The sequence below is a fragment of the Marmota marmota genome, unplaced genomic scaffold (assembly GCF_001458135.2).
Source record: "Marmota marmota marmota unplaced genomic scaffold, marMar, whole genome shotgun sequence".
Lineage (NCBI taxonomy): Eukaryota > Metazoa > Chordata > Mammalia > Rodentia > Sciuridae > Marmota > Marmota marmota.
The window spans coordinates 16,873,582-16,895,701 of record NW_026000082.1 but is presented as its reverse complement, the minus strand read 5'-3'; the positions used below and the strand labels follow the sequence as shown (position 1 = coordinate 16,895,701).

Sequence of the window (22,120 nt, the reverse complement as noted above, 5' to 3'; positions counted from 1 at the left end):
TCCCTCTCTCTCTCTCTCTCTCTCTCTCTCTCTCTCTCTCTCTCTCACACACACACACACACACACACACACACACACATATCTCAAAAAAAGTAAAACATCTCTGTAAGTGGCAAACAGATTTTTAGGTACCTAACAGATGTGTTCAATTTGTATGTAAGAAATAAATAACTACAGTATGACTCTGAAATACTAAATATCTTGCTAAACAAAATAAATCTATATCTAAAGCCCAGTGTTGTAGCTCACACTTGTAGTCCAAACTGCTTTAGAGAATAAGGTGGGAGTATTGCTTGAGTCCAGGAATTTGAGATAAGCCTGAGCATGATGATGAGGACCCCCCCCCTCTCAAAAAATAAGAACAACAATAATAATTCTATGGCTATACTTTACCTCTCTGGGCTTAGATGGTAGGTATCATCCTTAGCAAAATTTACTTAAAAACTGGTGGTACAGTAAACGAACATCCTACTCCTCCATGATAAGCCCAGGACTGGCCTGTTGAATCCTCAGGGCTTCATATATTACTGGTCTTTCATCACAGATATGTCATAGTTACCTAGTCATAATGCAACTGTACAAGTGGGTGCCTAGATACTATTAGATACCCTGTGGAGAGGTGGTATGTCCATCATCAGACCACCCTCTTAGTTAGAAGTTTGACCAGAATGGATATCTTAGCTTATCAAAGACAGTTTTCACAAACAGAAGGTATTTAGGCTAGAATGTCTAAGCATTCATTCTTTGAAACACCAGTATGGTCGCTAAACTGAGTAACAGTCCCTCAGGGAACAAGACATTCAAGAAACTACCTGCACTAAACACCCATATAACAGTCTGAGAACTTCTGTCACATTTGCTAAAAGGTATCCTTGAAACTTCATACAGGAATCTGTAACTTATATAAGACATTTGGAAGTCTCCAGTCTAATATTCTACAGGACATCTTTTTCCAACACCTTTCTGGCAGCCTAATTTCCTTGCATTAAAAAAAATAATAATAATCCATTAAGTAAAAATAGAGAAGGCAAAAACATCCTGGCACCTCTATCATGTGTACCAAGCTTTTCATTCTCGCATTTAATAAGATGTAACCAAACTTAAATACTTTAGTTAATTGTTTTAAACTAAAGATTAAAAAAAGAAATTGAAAAGAACTGTAGCCAAAAAGCAAGATAAAGTTTACAAAACAGCCATAAATATGAACAAATAAATTATTCAATACTTTAAATAACTAATTTTAACCTGAGTGCGGCACTTCCTTGAACTTATCAAACATTCAGTAATCACTGAAGTTGTAGAAAATTCCAGCTTTGGAGCAATTCCCTGGGAGGGAAAAAAGAGAGTTGTTAGACTTTCCATTTAAAGTAGATAATTGTTAGTGATGGCTTAAAGTAACAACTACTTGTCAAGTCCAGGACTTTGTTAGTTTGAACTTTAATTAAAGATCAAAACAATACAGCAGTGCCAAATTTTAGCTAGAAAGTGTTTTATCCATGATGATTTAATTATAAGTGATTATATTTTTATGGAATAATTAAGATTCTTTTTACCAGTATCATAGTATTTCCCTGTTGAATGTTTTAAGATTTGTAAATTATGATATAATATTAAGGTAAAAATGTGATATTATACATAACGGACTTCAGTTCTTTTAACTTTAACAACTTAGGACATGTTTAACTATACAATCAAGAAATTGAACTAATGTATAACACACTAATAAAATTAAAATAAACTGAAGAAAACAACTACTGTAAAAATTAAAATGAAAAATCAATATGTGTATTAGATTTAGTTATTCCAAACGTACACGTATATCAACATCATACTGTATATCATAGATACATACAATATTGTCAATTAAAACTTTAAAAAAACAAATACTTTAGACTTAGGAGGCTGAGACAGGAGGATGGTAAGTTCAAGGTAACTCAGTGAGACCTTGTCTCAAAATAAAAAATAAAAAGGGCTAGGGATAAAGCTCAGTGGAAGAGTGCTCCCAGGTTCAACAGCCCATTTCACAGAATGAATAATGAATTAATCAAAGAAAGACTCTGAATAGTCTTTAAAAACTTAAAGAAACTCACAGCTCCTAGGTATGCAGTTTATTTTGAAAATAAAAGATAAGTCTCTACCAATTCTTTCAACCTTTTTATCCTGTAATATAGCAGATATTAAGGTCTATAGAATTTGGCTTCTATTACTAATTCATCAGCTTGAACACAGTTCTGAGATAAGTGGAGACAAAGGGGTAGTCACAATTACCTGAGAAAATATTTGGTATGCACACAACCAAACATTAAAGAGTAACACCCACGCCCAGAGCAGTTTCATTCTAATATAATGGGAGAGAGAAGCAGACATCTAACATGGCCTCTACGTGTGGACTATACAAACCCCACTTGTGACAAACCGAGTTTAAAGTTTCGAATATCACACCTATAACAGGAAAGGTAAATATAAATTGCCTACAAGTAAAGAGTTTGTTTTCTTCAAACACCTTTTATTAGTAACATCTACTCTACCAGCTTGTAAGTTATCTATTACTATGTATCACTCCAAAACTTGCAATATAAAACATTAGTAATTACTTATTATCTCACATATTTTCTAATGATCAGGAATCTGGTAAAAGATTGATTTGGATGTCTCTGACTAAGAATCTCTTCTGAAATTGTAGTTACAATGTCACTAGGGCTGCAGTTATATGGAGGTTTGACTGGTGCTAGAGAATCTATTTCCCAAGGAGGTTTATTCACATGACTGTGAGATGGAAGCTTCAGTCTCCTTGCAGTTTTGGGGCAAGATTCACCTTTTCATCATATATATCTCTATACTGTTGCTGAGTATCCTCATGACAATGACTGGTTTCCCCAAAGTGAATGATCCATGGCAAAGCAAGAAGAAAGCTATAATGAACAGTCTCAGAAGACAAATACTGTTACTTCCACATTTTCCTTTTTAGATTCACTAAGTACAGACCATACTCAAGGACAGAGGAGTTGGATACCTTTTCAGTGGAGGACTTATCAAAAAAAATTGTAAATAGAATTGCAAGGCGGGTGGTGTACACCTGTAATCCCAGTGCCTCTGGAGGCTGAAACAGTAAAATGTCAAGTTTGAGGCTAGCCTCAGCAATTTAGCAAGGTACTAGAAACTTAGTGAGACTTTGTTTCAAAATTAAAAATAAATTTTAAAAAAGGACTGGGAATGTAGTTAAGTTGTAAAGTGTCCCAATAAAAAAAAAAAAAAAAATTGTCCATAGGTCTAAAACCACCAGTCTGTCTCTGACCACAAAATACATTTATTTCACAGATTAAAAAAAGGAGGAAGAAAGGTATTCTTATCATTTTACAATGTCAACTTGAAATCCACACTGTTGGCACATAAATCATATCCTGGTATAGGTAAGGTTCTTCAGGTGCCTTTCAGAACAGCTCCAAAAATATAGTTCTTCACCATCAGATGACCTACAAACTACAATTATCTACAACACAAATATTCAACGTACACAAGTATAGCAAGCACAAGGCAATTACTATAGATATTCTTGTTCAAAAAGTAAAAAAACAAGAGGTAAACAGGGATCACTGGTCCATAACAATTCTGAAATCCAGCCAGAAAAATTTTTAAAGTTCCTCGATTAGGACTTAATCCTACTACTACTCAGAAATATCCATGGTACTTGGTATGACATTCTTGCCTCTTCCATTATCTGACTCATATTAATTTGAAACAGGATATAGATAAAGCTATGAAGTGTTCTGAGCTTGGGTTCTATCAAAAGAACACTGAGGTTACAAAAGCATTTTCATTTTGTATGTCTCTCTCTCTTCATTTCAGACCAAACTGGTGGCATTTTTGCAACACAATGCTCTTTTATGTTTTACATTTCCTTCCTTCCTTCCTTCCTTCCTTCCTTCCTTCCTTCCTTCCTTCCTTCCTTCCTTCCTTCCTTCCTTTTTTAAGATAAGTGCCACACCCTTCTGTTGTTATCCTTCTGAGGTTGCTGAGAGACAATGCTCTTAAGCATCTTAGAAAATCTATGTTTTGTTTTTTTATCCTTTTAATTATATATAACAATTCTTTTTGACATGATTATAAAATCATGGAATATAATTTGTTGTAATTCAGTCCCAATACCTCCCCTTTCTCTCCCCTTCTTCCTTCCCCTATTCCCTTCCCTTTACTGATTTGTCTGCTATATACTTACAGTTTTTTTTTTTTTAATTAGTGTCTTGTGAATATACATAATGGTGAGATTCACTGTGGTACATTCACATATGTATAAGGGAAAATCAGGTCAGATTCATTCATTGTTCTTTCCTTATCCCATCCCACCTCACTCTCCTTAATTCCCTTTCATTCTACTCCACTGGTCTTCTTCTGTTTTATTTTGTTTTGTCTTGTTTTTTTCCTCAGATAGGATATCAATATCCAGAATATACAAAGAACTCTGTAGGGATTCTGACCATGGAAATCTACAGGTAAGAGTTCCCTGGTAAGCAAACTCCTGGGAGGTAACAGGCACCCTGTTTCCCACCTTAGATTGCCGTGCAATCTCTCTTAGGATCTAGTAATAGCTAATATATGTACAATGACTAGCTGGTATGGCAATGCCCTAAGAAGCCTGTGAGTTAGAGCCTTATCAAGCCTTGACCTTGATTGCAGGCACATAGCTCCTGGGAATGAAAGAACTTGTTTGCTAGACAACTACAATGTTTCATCAAGTTCTGGTGCTCCTCCATATGCCTGCCTAACAGTAACATCAGACAATGGACTTTCTTGAGAACTGCACAAAGGTCGTAACATTGCATATTGTAACTGTGAAATGTAACTGCAGAATAAGCAACCTTACTGATACTCTAAACAATATGTAGTTATGGTACTAATGACCTAATGTAACCTATTAATATAAATAAAGTTTGGCAGCTTAGTCTCTCAGCCACTCTGCCACCTTCCCTGCCTCTGTACCTTTGTCTCTGTATCCTCTTTATTATTATTCCTTACATATCTCAAAAAACTTAACGTCAAAAAAATCAATGAACAGGGCAAAAGAACTGAATAGACACTTCTCAAAAGAAGAAATACAAATAGTCAACAAATATATTTTTTTAAATGTTCAACATTCTAGGAATTAGGGAAATGCTAATTAAAACTGCATTGAGAGGGCTGGGGTTGTGGCTCAGCCGTAGAGCATTCGCCTCGCACATGTGAGACCCTGGGTTCAATCCTTAGCACCACATAAAAATAAACAAAATAAAGATACTGTGTCCATGTATAACTAAAAAATTTTTTAAAAACTGCATTGAGATTTCATCTCATTCCAGTCAGAGAAGCAATTATTAAGAATACAAATAACAATAAACGTTGGCAAGGATGTGGGGAAAAGGTACACTCATACATTGTTGGTGGGACTGAAAATTAGTGCAAATACTCTGGAAAACAGTATGGAGATTCCTCAAAACACTGAATGGAACCACCATATGACCCATATGACCCACCATATGACCAGTTATGCCACCCTTTGGTATGTATCCAAAGGATTTAAAATCAGTATACTACACTGAGGCAGCCACATCAGTGTTTATAACAGCACAATTCACAATATCCAAGCTATACAACAAGTCTAGATTTTCCTTCAATGGATGAATGTATAAAGGAAATGTATATTTGACATAAATGACATTATGCCATTTGGTGGTAAATCAATGGAACTGGGGACTACCATGATAAGTGAAAAAGCCAGTCTTTGAAAGTCAAAGGTCGAATATTCTCTCTAATATGCTGTGGCTAATTCAAAATAAAAGGGGATTAAAAAAATAGAAGAAAATCTATGTTTGATTAAGTGATTTTCTAAGGCATTGTGCTGGATCTTTCTGGAGGTTTAATTGAGGATTTTGTAGTTTTTATCTTCAGTTTTACTATTAGAACATATTTTTCTGAAAGTGGCCTGAAATAATTTTTATTCAGAAGTCATTTCTTAATTTTAGTATTCTAATGAGAAAGTTGGTAAAATCGTTGGAAACATTAAATTACATCTTTTTAAAAACAGCCTTTCCTTTTGCTTCTCTCTCTCTCCTCTCATATTATGCTTTAAATACCAAAAAGAAACCAGAAAACCCTTCTAACAGTCAGTCTGAAAGCCTCTTTGGAAAGACACCTATTTCATAAAATATCCTTTACACATTCCACATTATTGCAGGTGACAAATGTGTTGTTAAAATTCTGTCATTACAAAACAAGAATTCCCTGTTTTGCTAGTTTCCAATAACATCATCCTCACTTCCTGCAAATGCTTATCTGACAATTTCTTCAAGGACCCTCAAGTTTTCACAAACACTATAAAAAAATCCCTCCAGCTTCTGTCTTTTCCATAGAGCTGCTTGAGTGTCCTTGCATACCACAATAGGCTTCCACCAGAGTGGGTGATCCCAGAGAGTTATGGAAGAAGTCCCAGTGCATTTAATGAGCTAGTCTTTACCTCTTAGTCACAAGATACAATGACTTAATAGGAATGGGACTATTTCTGTCTTTGGAAGAGAAGAGTAACAAAAAATTTCTGGATATACAGTCATGTGTTACTATGATGGTGCTTCATCCTTAGAAATGCGCATTAGGCAATTTTATAGAGTGAAAAATCAGTATACTTACACAAACTGGAAGGTATGGCCTACTGCATACCTAGTCATATGGTATGGCCACCATTGTATATGCAGTCTATCATTGACTGAAACATTACTATGCAGTACATGACTGTATTTTATATTATCACTGCCTGAACTGTGATTTATCACTTTAACCCTACCCATATATTGCTGGTCACATAGAAAGTACTCAATATTTTAGCATTTTCTTACTGACCTTTTAAATCCCAGCACTATCTGTAGCTCCAGAAAAATAGAACTAAAATAACCTGACGGTTTGGATCTGTCCTCTCAAAGTCTCAGTGCTTAAAGGCAGGGCTTTGGGGAAGAGATTAGATATGGGGACTCTCTTATCGGTGGATTTAATTCATTGATGCCAAGGGAGTAGGATCTAGTTGGAGGAATTAGGTCAAAGGAGGTATGCTCTGGAAGATTTTATCCTCTCTCTGGCTCTCTGCTTTCTGGCTGCCATAAACTGAGCAGCTTTCTTAAGCCACACCCTTCCACCACAAAGTTCTGCCTGATCTCAGGCCAGAGCAATGGAGTCTGCTGACCATGAACTGAGACCTCTGAAATCATGAATCAAAATAAACTTTAAACTTTCCTCTTCTAAGTTGGTCTTGTCAGATATTTTGAACCCAGTGATTATAAGCTAACACACACAAGGACTGTATATATATATGTTTGTTTTATATATAGAGAAAAAAATGGTTTATCTTAAGGAATTACTTTATATGAGAGCTATGTTGAAGATAACAAATCCAAAATTCATGGGGAAGGTTGACAAGATGAATACTCAGGAAAAAGTCGATGTGCAATCTTTAGTGTGTAATTTGTAGAGCAGGCTGCCAGAGTAGAAATTCAGGTAGTAGTTCTGTTACAGTCTTGAGGCAGAATCCCTCTTCAGAAAAATGATAGTTTTTGCTCTACATGTCTTCAACTGATTGAATAAACCCCCCCACATTAACAAAAGTAATACCCTTTATTTAAAGTCAACTGATTGTAATGCATTATAAATACATAAATACAAGTCACGTCTACCAAATGCCTTTAAGATAATACCTAGAATAGCATTTGTTCAAACAACTGGTCACCATAACTTAGCCAAAATAATAAATAAAATAAAACATTATACCATCTCAAATGTCAGTTTCTCTATAAAGTTTACAACAAAATGCAATTCATTCAGTCAGTTCAATATAGAGGCATTTATTAAGTACCTACTCCATACAAGTGACAGTGGTAAAAGTTAAAATTTAAAAATGAGAAAGTCACAGATTCTTTTTTATGGAGTGCTGTTTAGGGAGAAAAAAACATTATTATCATTGCCAGTGCATCATCACTATCCATAGCTGATATCCATAGCTACCATGTTGATAACTAACATTCACTAAAAGTTCTGCTGTAACCATTTATAAGGTTACCTTATCCCCCCCCACCCAAGAATCCAGTAACACCTACATGTTACTGTGCTTTGCCCAAGGTTTCTGAGATAGTCCATTATAATGCCAGGATTTAATCCCAGATGTGATCTGAATCCTTGCCCCATGGATGAGTTCAGAGGAAAAACCTGGGTCTCACAGGAAATGATGCAGAATCACAAGAATTCTGAAAAAGGGTGCATGGTGCCTGCAAGGGCAACAAATTATGGATTGGACCATTTTTTCATTCATATTTAAATATAATTATTGATATGGATGGATTTATAATTGTCATTTTACTATTCAGTTTATAAATGTGCCTTTTTATATTTTTATTTTCTAGGAGTCTTAACTGCTTATGCATAACTAAGTAGTGGTAATCCAATGAACCCATAGTCTTTGACCCTCTGTTGTCTTTCTGTGTATAGGTTATGAAATGCATTCAAAGGAACAGCCAGTTTCACTTGGCTTACACTTGTTCCTGGACTCTTACTGTCTCCTCTGTACAATCAGAGCTTTACAGCCAGCCTTTTATTGGTTCCTTGTTTCTAGGATCTCCCTGTTAACTTCCTAAAGGGGTGCTGCTGCTCACTCCAATAAGAATTGCAATTGATCCAGCAAAATGTGGAGTTTCTTCATCTGCTTTCAACCGAACTCACCATGTTTAGCTGACAACACCATTCTCATAATCTCACTTCCCAAAATTAATTCTGATCCCTCTGGCAGCAAAACTGCTGGGTATTGTGCTCATCCCTAGGCCAGGGAATTTACAGTACGCACTGACAAGCAATGTATATGAGTATCCCAAGCAAAAACATCAGAAACTATTGCTATTTTTAACCTAACACTTTAATAGTTTTTCAAGCATGAAATTTTCAGTTGTCTTGTCATTGAAGTTGTTAGTGACAATTTTGTCCAGTTTTATGGACACTTATTCGTAGACCAGAAACCCTCCTTAGTAATATAACAGCTTCCAAATATATGCAAAAGTAACTTGAAGGGCTGGAGTTGTGGCTCAGTGGTAGAGCACTTGCCTGGCATGTGTGCAACCCTGGGTTCAATCCTCAGCACTGCATATAAATAAATAAATAAATAAAATTAAATATCCATTAAAAAATAATTTGAATTAAGTGATGAAAGATAAATCCATGTTAACAGTCTACATGCTTAAGTTTATATTACCATATTGGTATAATAATTACTTTGAAAAGACCATAAATTTTCAATATACTGATTTTTTCATTGTGGATTTCAACATGATTCTAGGAACACTCTTTAAGACTTCTATAGTAGAGAAGCTTGCTAACACACACTGAAATTATCCCAAAGGAGGCATATGTTCATAGTCTTGCTAACAGGTCATCTTTTATGCTTTCAGTAAGGTGATACTGATATTTGTTTGAATAAAGCATATCATAAACCTAGACTTACAGGAAAAATTACTTTATTCATTATATTGGCTCATATTTCACCCAGGTTTCCTTATTCAGACTAGTCTGAAATTTTCTAAAATTAGTATAAATCAGTCCAAATAATTTCAAGCTAAACAACATTTTTCTTTTTCCTCATTTGAATAAAATGCTCTTCTCTCAGTTTCTCTGTGCCTACTTTTAGGGATAAAAATATTTTTAAATCATCCAAAAAAACTTAAAGCAAGTTATAGGAAACAATAGGAGAGTAACTTGTGATTTAACCCAGCTTTTAATTTTACATGAATAAATATATATTTCCACTTCATGAACATATTGCAATTAATCCATACAAATACCTACTAACAGAGATTTCATTATTTCCATTTTTCACTATCATGAACAATAAGTCAAGTGAAAATTCTTAAGAAGTTTCTTGTATTTGTAAGATATAAACCTAGAAGTTTATATGTATGAGAAACTTTTGTCTTCACTAGATAATTTTGAATTCTGATTTGTTCAATATTCAGGGCATTATCTGTACACAAAAGTTTCCAATTCTTTATACTTTTGATATCAGAGTTATTATATTTTGCCAACCTTACAGCTATAAAAGTAAACTCATATGGTTGTTTTAATTTATATTGCCCTAAATGCTAATGAGATGAATATCCTTTCACATATTTGTTGATCATTTATTAGAGAGAAAAAAGAAAGACAGAGGCAGATGGGATGGGGATAGTGGGAGGGGAACAGAGATCAGAAGAATATAAGGCTATATGAATACTTGGAAATATAGAGTTATACAAGCCTAAGTTTTATTAAATTATTTTCACTACATTTCGTGATGTTTAAAATAACAATTTTATTTTAAAAATTAAGTTTTAAACAAAATTAGACTTTGAGTTAGTTCTGCACATTGAAGGTGGTATATGCTATATGTTGGCTCTTTTTTATGTTAATATAGTTAATAGCTATAGTTTAATATTGGAGCTAATTTTGACATAATTGTACAAATTTATTGGATACTTCTTCAGTCCTCTGTACTTCCCCTTTACCTCCTTTCTTCCCTCCCCCTGTTCCCTTTCCTCTATTCTACCAGTCTTCTATTTTCTTATTTTTTTAATTAATGCATTATAAATACATAACAAAAACTGATTCAGAAAATAGTTAGCACTTACTCGTAGACCAGAAATCCTCCTCATGGTAACCTGGCGGTTTGAATCATGGTGTCCAGAAATTTGGTTTGGACCCGGGAACATGAAATCTCTTGTATTTTCATCATATGTAGACAGTGTTTCACCCACTACAAGAAAGATATCCTATGATTCAAATTATAACAAAATATTCTATTTAGAAACCAAATCATCAAGTATAACATATATATATATTGCCTGATGTCTTATTAGATACCTACTCCAGGGCCGTGTTTATCTTCTATGAAAGAAAAATTAGACACATATTAAATATTTTAACATGTTTTCAATTTCAGAAATATACTACATATTAGCAATTTTCAACTCCATGCTTGAAGAAAATGGGGCTATTCATGTAAACTTGGTGCATACCTATGAGTTCCTAGAAAAAAATCCATTCAAAAATAAAAAGTTGGGGGCTGGGGTTGTGGCTCAGTGGTAGAGTGCTCACCTAGCATGCACAAGGTACCAGGTTCAATCCTCAGCACCACATAAATGTAAAATAAAGATATCGTGTCCACCTAAAGCTTAAGAATAAATATTTTTAAAATAAATAAAGAAATAAAAATTAAAAGTTGGGCTCGGCATGATTGCACACACCTGTAATCCCAGAGGCTGGGGATGCTGAGGCAGGAAGATGGCAAGTTCAATGCAAGCCTCAGCAATGGTGAGGTGCTAAGCAACTCAGTGAGGCCCTGTCTCTAAATAAAATACAAATAGGACTGAGGATGTGGCTCAGTGGTTGAGTGCCCCTGAGTTCAATTATTGGTGCCAAAATGAATGAATGAATGAATAAATAAATAAATAAAAAGTTGGTGTGACATTTATACATCTAAAATGTAATTACCACTCTCTACAATTTCTCTATCTCCCATTTTTCCCTTTCTGCCTATCTGTTAAAAAAAAATAATTGTATAATTTGTACAATTTGTGGCTACCTGAATTAGGTATATATGTAATATTTAAACTTTTCAGGTTACTAGCATTTAATAATATACATCTGATTTTCACATAAAATAATGATTTGATTATACAGATTTCTCCTCAAAATCAGAAATAAAACTAGCACCTATTTGAATGACGTATCTTATCCAGGGATCTAGGTTTACTATATAACTAAGGATATATTCCCTTCCATTCTCAATAATAATCAACACACAAAAGCAGGGTTAATTGACTATCAAAAAATATATATTTTAGAAAAATCTCAAAAACAATCAATTTTTAATGACTAAAATATCCTAGAATGTTAACAGGTTACATTCCGTTTTCAGTTATTGTTATTTATCCATTATTATTATTGTTATTTATCCATTATTCAGAACAATGGGCTTAAGTACCAATTTTTATGTCAGTCTCTCTATATTACTATCAATCTTATGTCTATCTTTCTATATTATTTTGGCCCATTGGCATTTTACACATAGTGAACCAATGGTAAAATATCAACTTTGTTTTTAATTTGAGAAGGAGAAAAGATGAGATTTTTTTAAAAAATACTTCATTGAAATGATTTCCCATATCAATTACTTTACCAAATAAGTCATACAGTACCTGGTGGAACTAGCTGTATCAACTCGAACACTGCTGTATCATCTGAGAGTTTAAAGAAAAATTTCCTTAAGTAAACAATTTAATAATAAACAAAAACAAATTATTTTAATCTAAAAGCCAAAGTAATCACTGACAACAGGTATGTTTGTATCTAGTAGACTATATTTTTTATAAACATAAATTGTCTATTACTTAATTGGAGTGGTAAGTATAGTTGAGGTGAATTATAAAATTCCTTATACTTTTAATATGTCAAAATATCTCATAATAACCTTATAAAATATAAATAAATAAATTACACCCTTTCTACTTTCTGAGGACCCAAAAATGATATAATCTCCTCCTTTCTTTACTTTGTCATTTTCAAACAATGAAAATCTCATTCAATGTCCTATCTATATATTTAACCTATAAAGAAATATATAACAAAGGAATAAATATTCCCTTTAAGTCATAACTTGTGGCTATACTGAGAAAAAATATATATAATCCTCCTTCTTAAGAACCTTGAATTCCATTGAGAAAACAAACATTAAATAAAATGGAAACACAAATAAATATACAATTATAAACTACAAGTACAACACGGGCATTGTAGATAGTGCTATCAGATGGTATAACAACAGGTCCTATTCTAGTCAGGAAGGCAGTGAAAGCATCTCTGAGAAAGTAATCCTAATCTAAAGCATGAGTAAATTATAAACTGGGATTTAGGGATACTAGGGAAGTAGTTTATTTTTTTTTTTCCCAAGCAGAAGAAACAGCATAGGCAAAGGCTCTAAATATAACATTGCAAGGCAATCTGGGAGATTAGGTAGCTCAAAAACAAACCTCCTTCTAAAATCCATTAGAAAATGTAGAAAACTTAAAAAAAAAAAAAAATGCTTAAAGGCACAGGAGACCAAGTCTGAAACTCATGTAAGAAGGAAAGACAGATGAGCCTGTCATTTGAGGCTATTTTCTCTGTTGGTATCAGACAATTCTGATAGAGGCAGTTAAGAGGATGAGAAGCTGAAAACAACTTCTGATAAACTCATGAAAAAGATGAATAAACCTTGGAGTTTCCTGGCCTTGGGAAGAGCAAGGAAAAAAGACCTGGAAATAAAGACCAATGACCTGATACACTGGCTGAATTATATGTTTGGATCACTGAAAAGATAAACTCTAAATAAAGAATAAAATAAAAATAAACAGCCAAATAGAAATATAAATTTGAAATATAAATCCTGTCTGAATTAACATAATACAGAATTGCATGCCTCCTACCAATTTGCTAAAATAATCATAAATCCTAACTGAAGGAAAACATTTTCACAGAAAACTATAATTCTTTTTAAAATTTTTATAAGGTCTAGCATTTAAGGAGAACTGACTGGATACATATATAGGAAAATATATAACTGGGATCAAAAGTCAAGAGAAATAACAGGAAAAAAAAAAAGAGATCAACAGAAGGTTCAGAAAATCAAGTTATTAGACAGGGATTTAAATTTTCCTAATAGGACTTCCCATTAGTAATCTGGTATGTATTGAGCTTAGAAGTCTTTACCCTAACAAGTAAAATGCTGAAATTCACCATTCTTCTTAGATCCATGAGAAAAGTGAGGTCACAGGAAAAACCACTTTCCCCAAAATCAGAAAGACAAGTTGATATAGAGACTTACAACTTAACACAGCAGAAATCCACAGGCAAAAATCATCTGTGGGAATCAGTGCTAGAGGAGAAAAACCTGAATTATAACTGACAATTTCTGGAGGCTTTGTAGGGACAACTCTGAGATCTAAGTTTAGAAAGACCCTGTCATGGGGTAAGAGGTCATATTTTGTGAGTTTTACCTCCAGGACTGTACCAGGTCCTCACTGTGAATATTGGAGAAAAATCCTCTTATACCTCCAGAGCAAAAGGAAGCATATGGAGTATTCCAGAGCATTCTCTTCTTAACATTACCTTCCCTCAGGAAAAAATAATTGAACTACAGTTCAAATCTACCCAGAGGAAAGGAAATGTCCAAATTCAGCCAGCTCTAGGCTTGTCCATGGGGGAAGGAAACTACCAAACTATATATCCCCCATCTAGCCTTCTTAGCCTTTTACATGGATAGCAATTATTATTGTTACTCAGGATAGCAATCTGAGTAACAATAATAACCATGCTGTATTAAATGTCTACTATGCACCAAGCATATTATGCAGGCTGTGTTATTTCATTCAAACAAGACCTTATGCTTAGAGAAGGAAAGCCATTTGTGCAGCTAGCATTCAACTGGCTATAGAGTCTGCAGATGATAGTGCCCCTTTCAGTGATAATATTATGTTTTGACAGTCCTATAATTTTATCATGCATTTTAAACAGATAAATTAAAAGATATATATTGAATTTTAAAAACTCTATCCACATGGTATTCATAAGACATATATGTAAAATATTAGGGCACAGGAAAACAGAAAATAAGAATATAGAAAAAGATATAACATGTAACAATTAAAAGACAACCAGTTTAACAATATTATAAAAGAAGAAGTAGTCTTAAACTAATTTCATCAAAGATCCATTTCATCACTTCATAAATCCCTGGGAAGACTAGCCAAAAGAAAAAAAGAAAACACACAAAATTACAAATATCAGGAATAAACAGAGACACAAAAAGATGTTTAAAAATACTAGGAGGATATTATGAATAATTCCATGCTACTGAATTATTGGATATACCTTATTTGCATCTCAATTCCAATAAAAAAAACATAAACAGCCATAGAACAATTAGGAAAATGTGACCTAAGGAGATATTTTATATTAAAAAATTGCTCACATTTTAGGTGTGACCAAGTCCTGTATTTTAGATATTCATATATCTATAGATGAAAGGATATGACAGCTAAGATTTACTTCAAAGTAAGAATATATGAATAAAATCAAATTTCTACAAAAAGAAAACTTTAATCCAGACAAATTCACTGGCAAATTATTTCAATTTTTTTTAAATGCCAATTATATGCATACTCTTTCAAGAAACAACAAAAGAAGGAACCCTTCCCAAACTGTTTTATGATAGCCCATCAAAACCTTGATACTAAAACCTGACAAGAACCTCACAAGAAAAGAAAATGACATTCTATATGTAAAAATCCTAACCCAAATATTATCAAATCAATTCCACCAACATATAAATGTGGCTTAATATTAAAAAAATAAAGCAATATGAGGTGCCACATTAAAGAATAAAGTAGAAAACAATGGTTCATAAAATTGAGCCATCATTACTTACAAGGAAAAAAAAGCAGCAACAAAAACAGAAGAAAAATGTCTTAATCTGATAAAGGCTTTTAACTAAAATCTAAAGTAAGCAAATATCAAGTGGTGAAAGTTGAAACTTTCCCTCTGAGGTCAAGAGTAAGACATTTACTTCATACGTTGCTATTACTGCTATCATTGACTTCAACATTTTACTGGAGTTCTAAGCAATATAGTAAAGCAATAAAAATTAATAAAAGATATTATAATAAGAGAAATATATTTCTTATTACTTAAGGAGATGTGTGTTTAAAATATCTTAAAGAATCGTAAGTCATATTTTTTAAAATTAATGCACATAGCAAGTTTGCTAGAAACAAGATCAATTATGCTGAAGTCAATTGTATATATTTTCTGTACCAGCAACAGTTAGAAACAGCATTGTAATCTGATTTAAATGAGATTACAATCTGGTTTAAAAGTATAAGGTATCTAGAAAAGTACTGGAAAATACTTCTCAAGATTGTTACACAGAAAATCACAAACATTATCAAGTGTAATTAAAGAAGAGTTAAATATTAATAAAGGATTATATATGCTTGTAAGACATCAACCAATCACAAGGTATGGTGGATAGATAGATAGATAGATACACAATTCAAGTAGAAGACTACTTGAAAAATTATAAAATAGTCAGGAAAATGAAAAATTAGTGGATATTTGTTAAAATTAAGAAAGTGTTCATTTTAGGTGTGATACAGTATTACTGTTCCTTTAGGTTAGCTATCCTTATAAATAAAGGAATAAGATGTCTTGATATTTGCTTCAAATTAATCTGAAAAGGGGAGCTGAAATAAGGAGATATAATTAGATAGAAAAATATTAGCCATAAATTGATAATTACTAAACTAAGGGGTAGGTACATGTTTTCATTATTTTCTTTTGTATACATGTAAAATGTTTTCCAATAAAAGATTTTTCATGCTTTTGATTAGAGAAAAGCTGTGTGTGTATGTGTCTGTGTGCGCGTGAGTGTGTGTGCAGTCATGCTTTGTAAATATTACCATTGTGCAAGAACTAAAATGAAATACTGCCTCAACCCGCTAAGATGGCTACTATTAAAAAAAAAAAAAAAAACAGCAAGAAATTGAAACCCTTATGCAGTTAGTGGGAATGTAAAATTGGTTTAGCTATTACAGAAAACAATATCGGTGGTTCGAAAAAAATTAATTCCCATATGATCCAGCAATTGTACATCTGAATATATATTTATAAAACAACTAAAAATAGAAACTCAAATAATATTTGCATTCTATTATAGTCTGGATTTGCAATATGCTCCAAAGGCTCATGTGTTAAGTCTTAGTCCTAGATGATGGTGTCAATGGAAAATTGTGTAAGCTGTAAAAGGTGGGGCCCTGGTTGAAGAAAGGAGGTCACTAGGGTTGTGACTTTGAAGTATCTATTTTGTTCCCATCCCCTGCTTACAGCCACCATGAGGTGAACAGCTTTGATCCATCATGCCCTTCTGCCATGATGTACTGCCTCACCACAGGCCCAGAAACAATGGAGCCAGTTGACCATGGACTGAAATCTCTGAAACCAAAAGCCAAAAAAATAAGTCTTTCCTCCTTGTTTTCTAAGGTATTTTGTCATGACAATGAAAAGCTGCCTAACACATCCACATGTGTTCACAGCAGCATTATTTACAATAGATAAAAGGTAGAAGCAATCCACGTACTCACTGACAGATAGGCAAAATGTGGTGCGAACATACAATATTATCCATCCTCAAAAAGAATGAAACTCTGACGTATGCTACAACATTAACCTTGAGAACATTTTGCAATGAGAAATAAACTAGTCAAAAAAGGACAAATACTAGGTATGATTCCACTGACAGTAATAGTTAAAATCATAGAGCATGAAAGTAGAATGGTGGTTAAAAGGATATTGGGGTAAGGAAAATTAAGGGGTTACTGTTTAATGAGTATAGAGTTATAATTTTGCAAGATGAAGAGAATTATGGGAATGCATGATGATAATGTTTGTACAACATTATAAATGTATTTAATACCACTGTATACACTTAAAATGATTAATATAGCAAATTTTATGTTGTTTATACTTTACTGCAGTAAAAAAAATTACTTCAGGGGAAAGATCTTAAATTATTAAAGAAAAATCTTTATAGAAAACTAATGCTGCTATAAACCAAATAGTAACTTACTATAAATTATATCTACTGGAGCATATAGTATGACTAATCTCATTTTACAGCTGTTCTTTATCTTATAACAGAGGACAATTTTCTCCTTCCTCCGTGAAAATTCTCATATTAACATATACTTTTAGTGTGAGTTACAAATTAAATGTACTATAATACCCCAGAAATCTTACTCACATATAGTAAATCAAAAAGATACAGAAACTACCTTAAGAGAAATTGCCAGAGTACTAGAAGCACTATCAGCAAAAACAATTGCTGTTATAATTTCCTCTAAATGCCTGTTTACCTGCTTTCACTATAAAGATAAGTTGGATGGAATATGTTTGTTATTGTGGATTTAAAATATAAATCCAGAGTCCTACAAGCTTTCCTGAGGACTGAGTCTGGGATACTCTCATTCATAGACTTTGAAGGATTTATTCTCAGCCTTCAAATCCTCACCTGAAAGCATTTCAAATATATCAGATACTAGGTAACTACTAATTCCTAGAAGCTCAGAAGCAGGTGCTCAAACAAAAATGCTGGTTTTCCCTATAGGCAAGGTAACTCAACAGGGGCACCTAGAAACCTACTGCTATACAAAGAAAGATGATATTTTCTCTTTATCAAAATGTTGAAGGGAATTAGGCCCAAATAGCTACTCTACTATAAATTCTCAAATACAAAATATGTTTCTAATGAAAGGCTTTTAACGTTATAAATAGGCATCTCAATAGGAAACTTTCAATAGTCATAAAAATAGTAATTAGAGGCAGTTATATGATGCATTTGTTTTTATTTAATGCCTTAGATATCAAATACCCAGCATATTCTAGGTTCTACTAAATGCTCTAGGGATACAACAGTGAACAAGAGAAAAAAATGTTGGGGGCTGGAGTTGTGGCTAAGAGGTAGAGTGCTGGCTTAGCATGTGAAAGGCACTGGGTTTAATTCTCAGCACCAAATAAAAATAAATAAAAAGTTATTTACAAAAAGAGAGAGAGAAAGAGAGAAAGTCTCTGTCCTTATAAAGCTGACACTCTAAGACACAAAATAAAAAATAAATAATATATCAGTTCTAGGAAGAAAAACAGTAAGTCCATTCTTTTTTTTTTTGGCCCTGAGCTACTGCTGAACTATTTATATCTCCTATTTTAGCAGAAATTTTAACAGCATATCTGTGGTAGTCAATCACTATAACAAAATACCTGAAGTATTTAACTTATACAGAGAAAAGGGTATTTTGGCTCACAGGTATGAAGTTCCAATTCAAGATTTAACCCTAATACTTCAGGCCTATTGTGAGGGCAGCACATCATGGCAGGAGTGAGTAATGAAGAGAGGGAGGTCCCACAATCCCTTAAGAGGGCACATCCCTAATAACCTAAAGACTTCCCACAATGCCCTACAACCTACAGCCTAAAGTTACTATCACCTCCCAACAGTACCACCCTGGGGACCAAGACTTTAACACACAGACCTTGGGAGACATTCAATATCCACACTATGGTAATACCCTTAAACACTATAAGTATCCTGGTATAAATGTTACAATGCTAAAAATAATGGGACAAAGACTGAGATGCTGACCAAAGGGGATGCTATTTTATATGTTTTAAGAGAAAGTTTTTCTAATTATAACTTTGAGCAGTGACTGGAAGTAAGTGAGGCAACATGCCATGAAGGGAGAACTTTTTAATATATGTGGTAGTACTGTGTGTGTGTGTGTGTAAAAAAATCTGTAAACTTTCAGTAAAAAAGGATAGGTAGATGTCTATGAAGTAGAAAAAATTTTCATTCTTCCTTGAGTAAAAATGGTTCCCAGTATAGGGTTTAGGGATAAGTAATATAATTCTAGCAAATTATAGGCCCGGAAAATATTTTTCAAGAGAATACCTTGCATATGAATGTAAAATTACCTTATTATGCTTTAATTATCACTTGCATTTAATATATATTAATTTTATATGTATATACTTGTGTGTGTGTGTGTGTGTGTGTGTCTATCAGAATCATTAATATATTTTTCTCAAAAGCCTAAAGTGATTTTGGTTCTCCGGAGTTTCCTTGATGTGCTGATAGGATGTGAAATGGAATTGGTAAGTTTTACAATATACCTATAGAAATAATAAAAATCACCAATAATAACAAACAAAGGACATTTTAAGTGATATTGTGTCCAAGGTCTATTGTAATCATTTTATCTGAGGTCACTCACAGATCTGACCATTTGTGAGACTGTCCATCATGTAAGAAGTTCCTAAGATCCTTTGAATATTTCAATCATCTTCAATTTAGTTTTAGATAAGATATTCTTAATTACTAAACTTTGAATTTTAGACTAACACATTAGTTTTGTATTTTAAACAATGGGAAATGATACAAGCAATTCACAATTCTAAGAATTGGTAAGTGGAAATTCTGGAAGAGTCAGAATCAGTAACTTCCCTTGTTTGAAATGCTTCCATTTGCTTCCATTGGCACAAAGCCAAACTGCTTTACTTCTTTGGGTTCAATTTTACATTTTATTTCAGTAGGTTGTTTCTATCATTTCTGTTTTAACTGTTCACATTTAAAGGTTCAATAGCATGGAGACTCACTGTAGGTTCATCCATGAGCTGCCTCATCAGCACCCATTCCTTCCCTTTCCCCTTTCATTAGAGATCTATACAGTTCTTGGAACTGTAGAACAAGTGCAGGCCAAACCATCAGCATACTATACATCCCTCCGTACTCTGATTAGAATAGATCTCAAGATCTGATGAAAAGTATAGAAGCCTTTTATTGAGATTGATAGGAAATGTTTGAAATCTGAAATGACTGTAATTTTGCTACCGTGAATTTTGTCAACATAAATGTAGTTAAGATCCAGGAAGATACAACAATTATAAATGTATATGAGATCAGAATGAATTCAACATAAATATATGAGTTGGCTCCAATTAACAGAGACAAGTCATACAGGCAAAGTTTAATATAAAAGCTATTACCTATAACAGGGTATACAAGTATTGAGGGATAATATAGAAAGATGTAGCAGGTAGAGAAAAATCCATTATCCCTACAGTTCAAACAAAACACCTAAGGAAAAGCTTCCCAAACTCTTCTCTGTGTTCATGTCCAGATCTTAGGGAAGGAAGGACCACCTTGGTCCACTAAAAGAAATGTCACTCTAGTGCCACATCAGTGGCACTTAATGGAGATCCACCTTCTGTAAGTTATCAAAAATCCTCCCTCTATGGTATCAGGGCAGCTATTTGCAGGGAAGTATTTCACCAGAAGCACTTTGCTAGAAAACACCCAAAAAGTGGACAGCTAAGGGAAGCTGTGGTTGGCTAGAAGATACAAGGGCTTCAGAAGACTGATGCTGGGAAAAGTCAAGTGAACACACCAGTACCTGGAAGCAAAATCCTTTCCTCCTGCAATATTTCTCAATGGCCCTCTAATGTACAAAGTTTTAGTGCCAACTGAAGAGAAAAGAAATATTTAAAGGACCCAAATCAATTTCTATAGAAGAAACAAGATTGAATTTGGTACTGAGGGACAATAAGTTAATAACCATAACATTATATGATACAGAATGTCATATAAATGAAAAGAGAAACAAATAATTATCATTAGATATTTAAATACCCTTCTCTTAGTAATTAATAAAGTAACCAAACACTTCCCCCCAAATTAAGATCAGAATACAGAAGACCTATTACCAATCACTTGACCTAAATGTTAGAAATAGCACTACATAGCATAATGATGTTGTGTTTAACAACAAACCACAAATAAGACTGTGGTCCTCTCAATAATGGAATTGAAAAATCTCTATCCCCTAGTACTCTTTTATTGTAGATTTTCTATATTTAGATATGTTCAGATACAAAATATTGACCATTGTATTACAATTGCCTAGTGTTCAGAAAAACAGCATACTATCTAAGTTTGTAGCCTAAAAGAATATGCCACAGACTATCCTTATAGCCCAAGTGTGTAGTAGGTATAATACCAAAGCTTGTGTAAGTGCACTCTATGATGTTCACATGACTAACAACACTTTTCTCAGAATGGATACCTGTCATTAAGTGATGCTTGACTTTAGATGTATATAGAATAGTTCAATCAAGGTCAGCAAAATACTTTTGTTTTAAGCACACTTGGATAACATTTCAAAGAGAGACCTTAAGATAGACCATAAACAAGTGTCCAATAAGGTAGTAGGGAGAGAAGAAGATGGGGACAGAGATCATTTCCCTGGATGCTCCCTGTTGTGAAACCAAGAAAAGCAGACAGGCAGCTTCACTGCAAGGTGAGTGAAAGGACAAAGATTAAGGGGGACTTCACTGGAATTTAATACTGGACACTCAAAACGGACTGGGGAATCAGAAGATTGGATAAAATAGGGAAGGAATTTCAAGCGCCACAGCCATTGCAGCAGCCGCAACAGCAGCCGCAGCA

General features: G+C 33.6%; 1 protein-coding gene across 1 annotated transcript in view; it reads right to left on the bottom strand.

Moving 5' to 3' along the window:
• Positions 1–22,120, bottom strand: part of Spata6 (spermatogenesis associated 6) — a 126,387-nt gene that overhangs the window by 75,117 nt on the left and 29,150 nt on the right. Inside the window, exons 4-6 of the mRNA XM_048816309.1 lie at positions 12,231–12,272; positions 10,662–10,786; positions 1,236–1,326 (exon numbers count right to left, since the gene is read on the bottom strand). Coding sequence (XP_048672266.1) covers positions 1,236–1,326; positions 10,662–10,786; positions 12,231–12,272 — 258 coding nt within the window. The remainder of the gene's footprint in view (positions 1–1,235; positions 1,327–10,661; positions 10,787–12,230; positions 12,273–22,120) is intronic.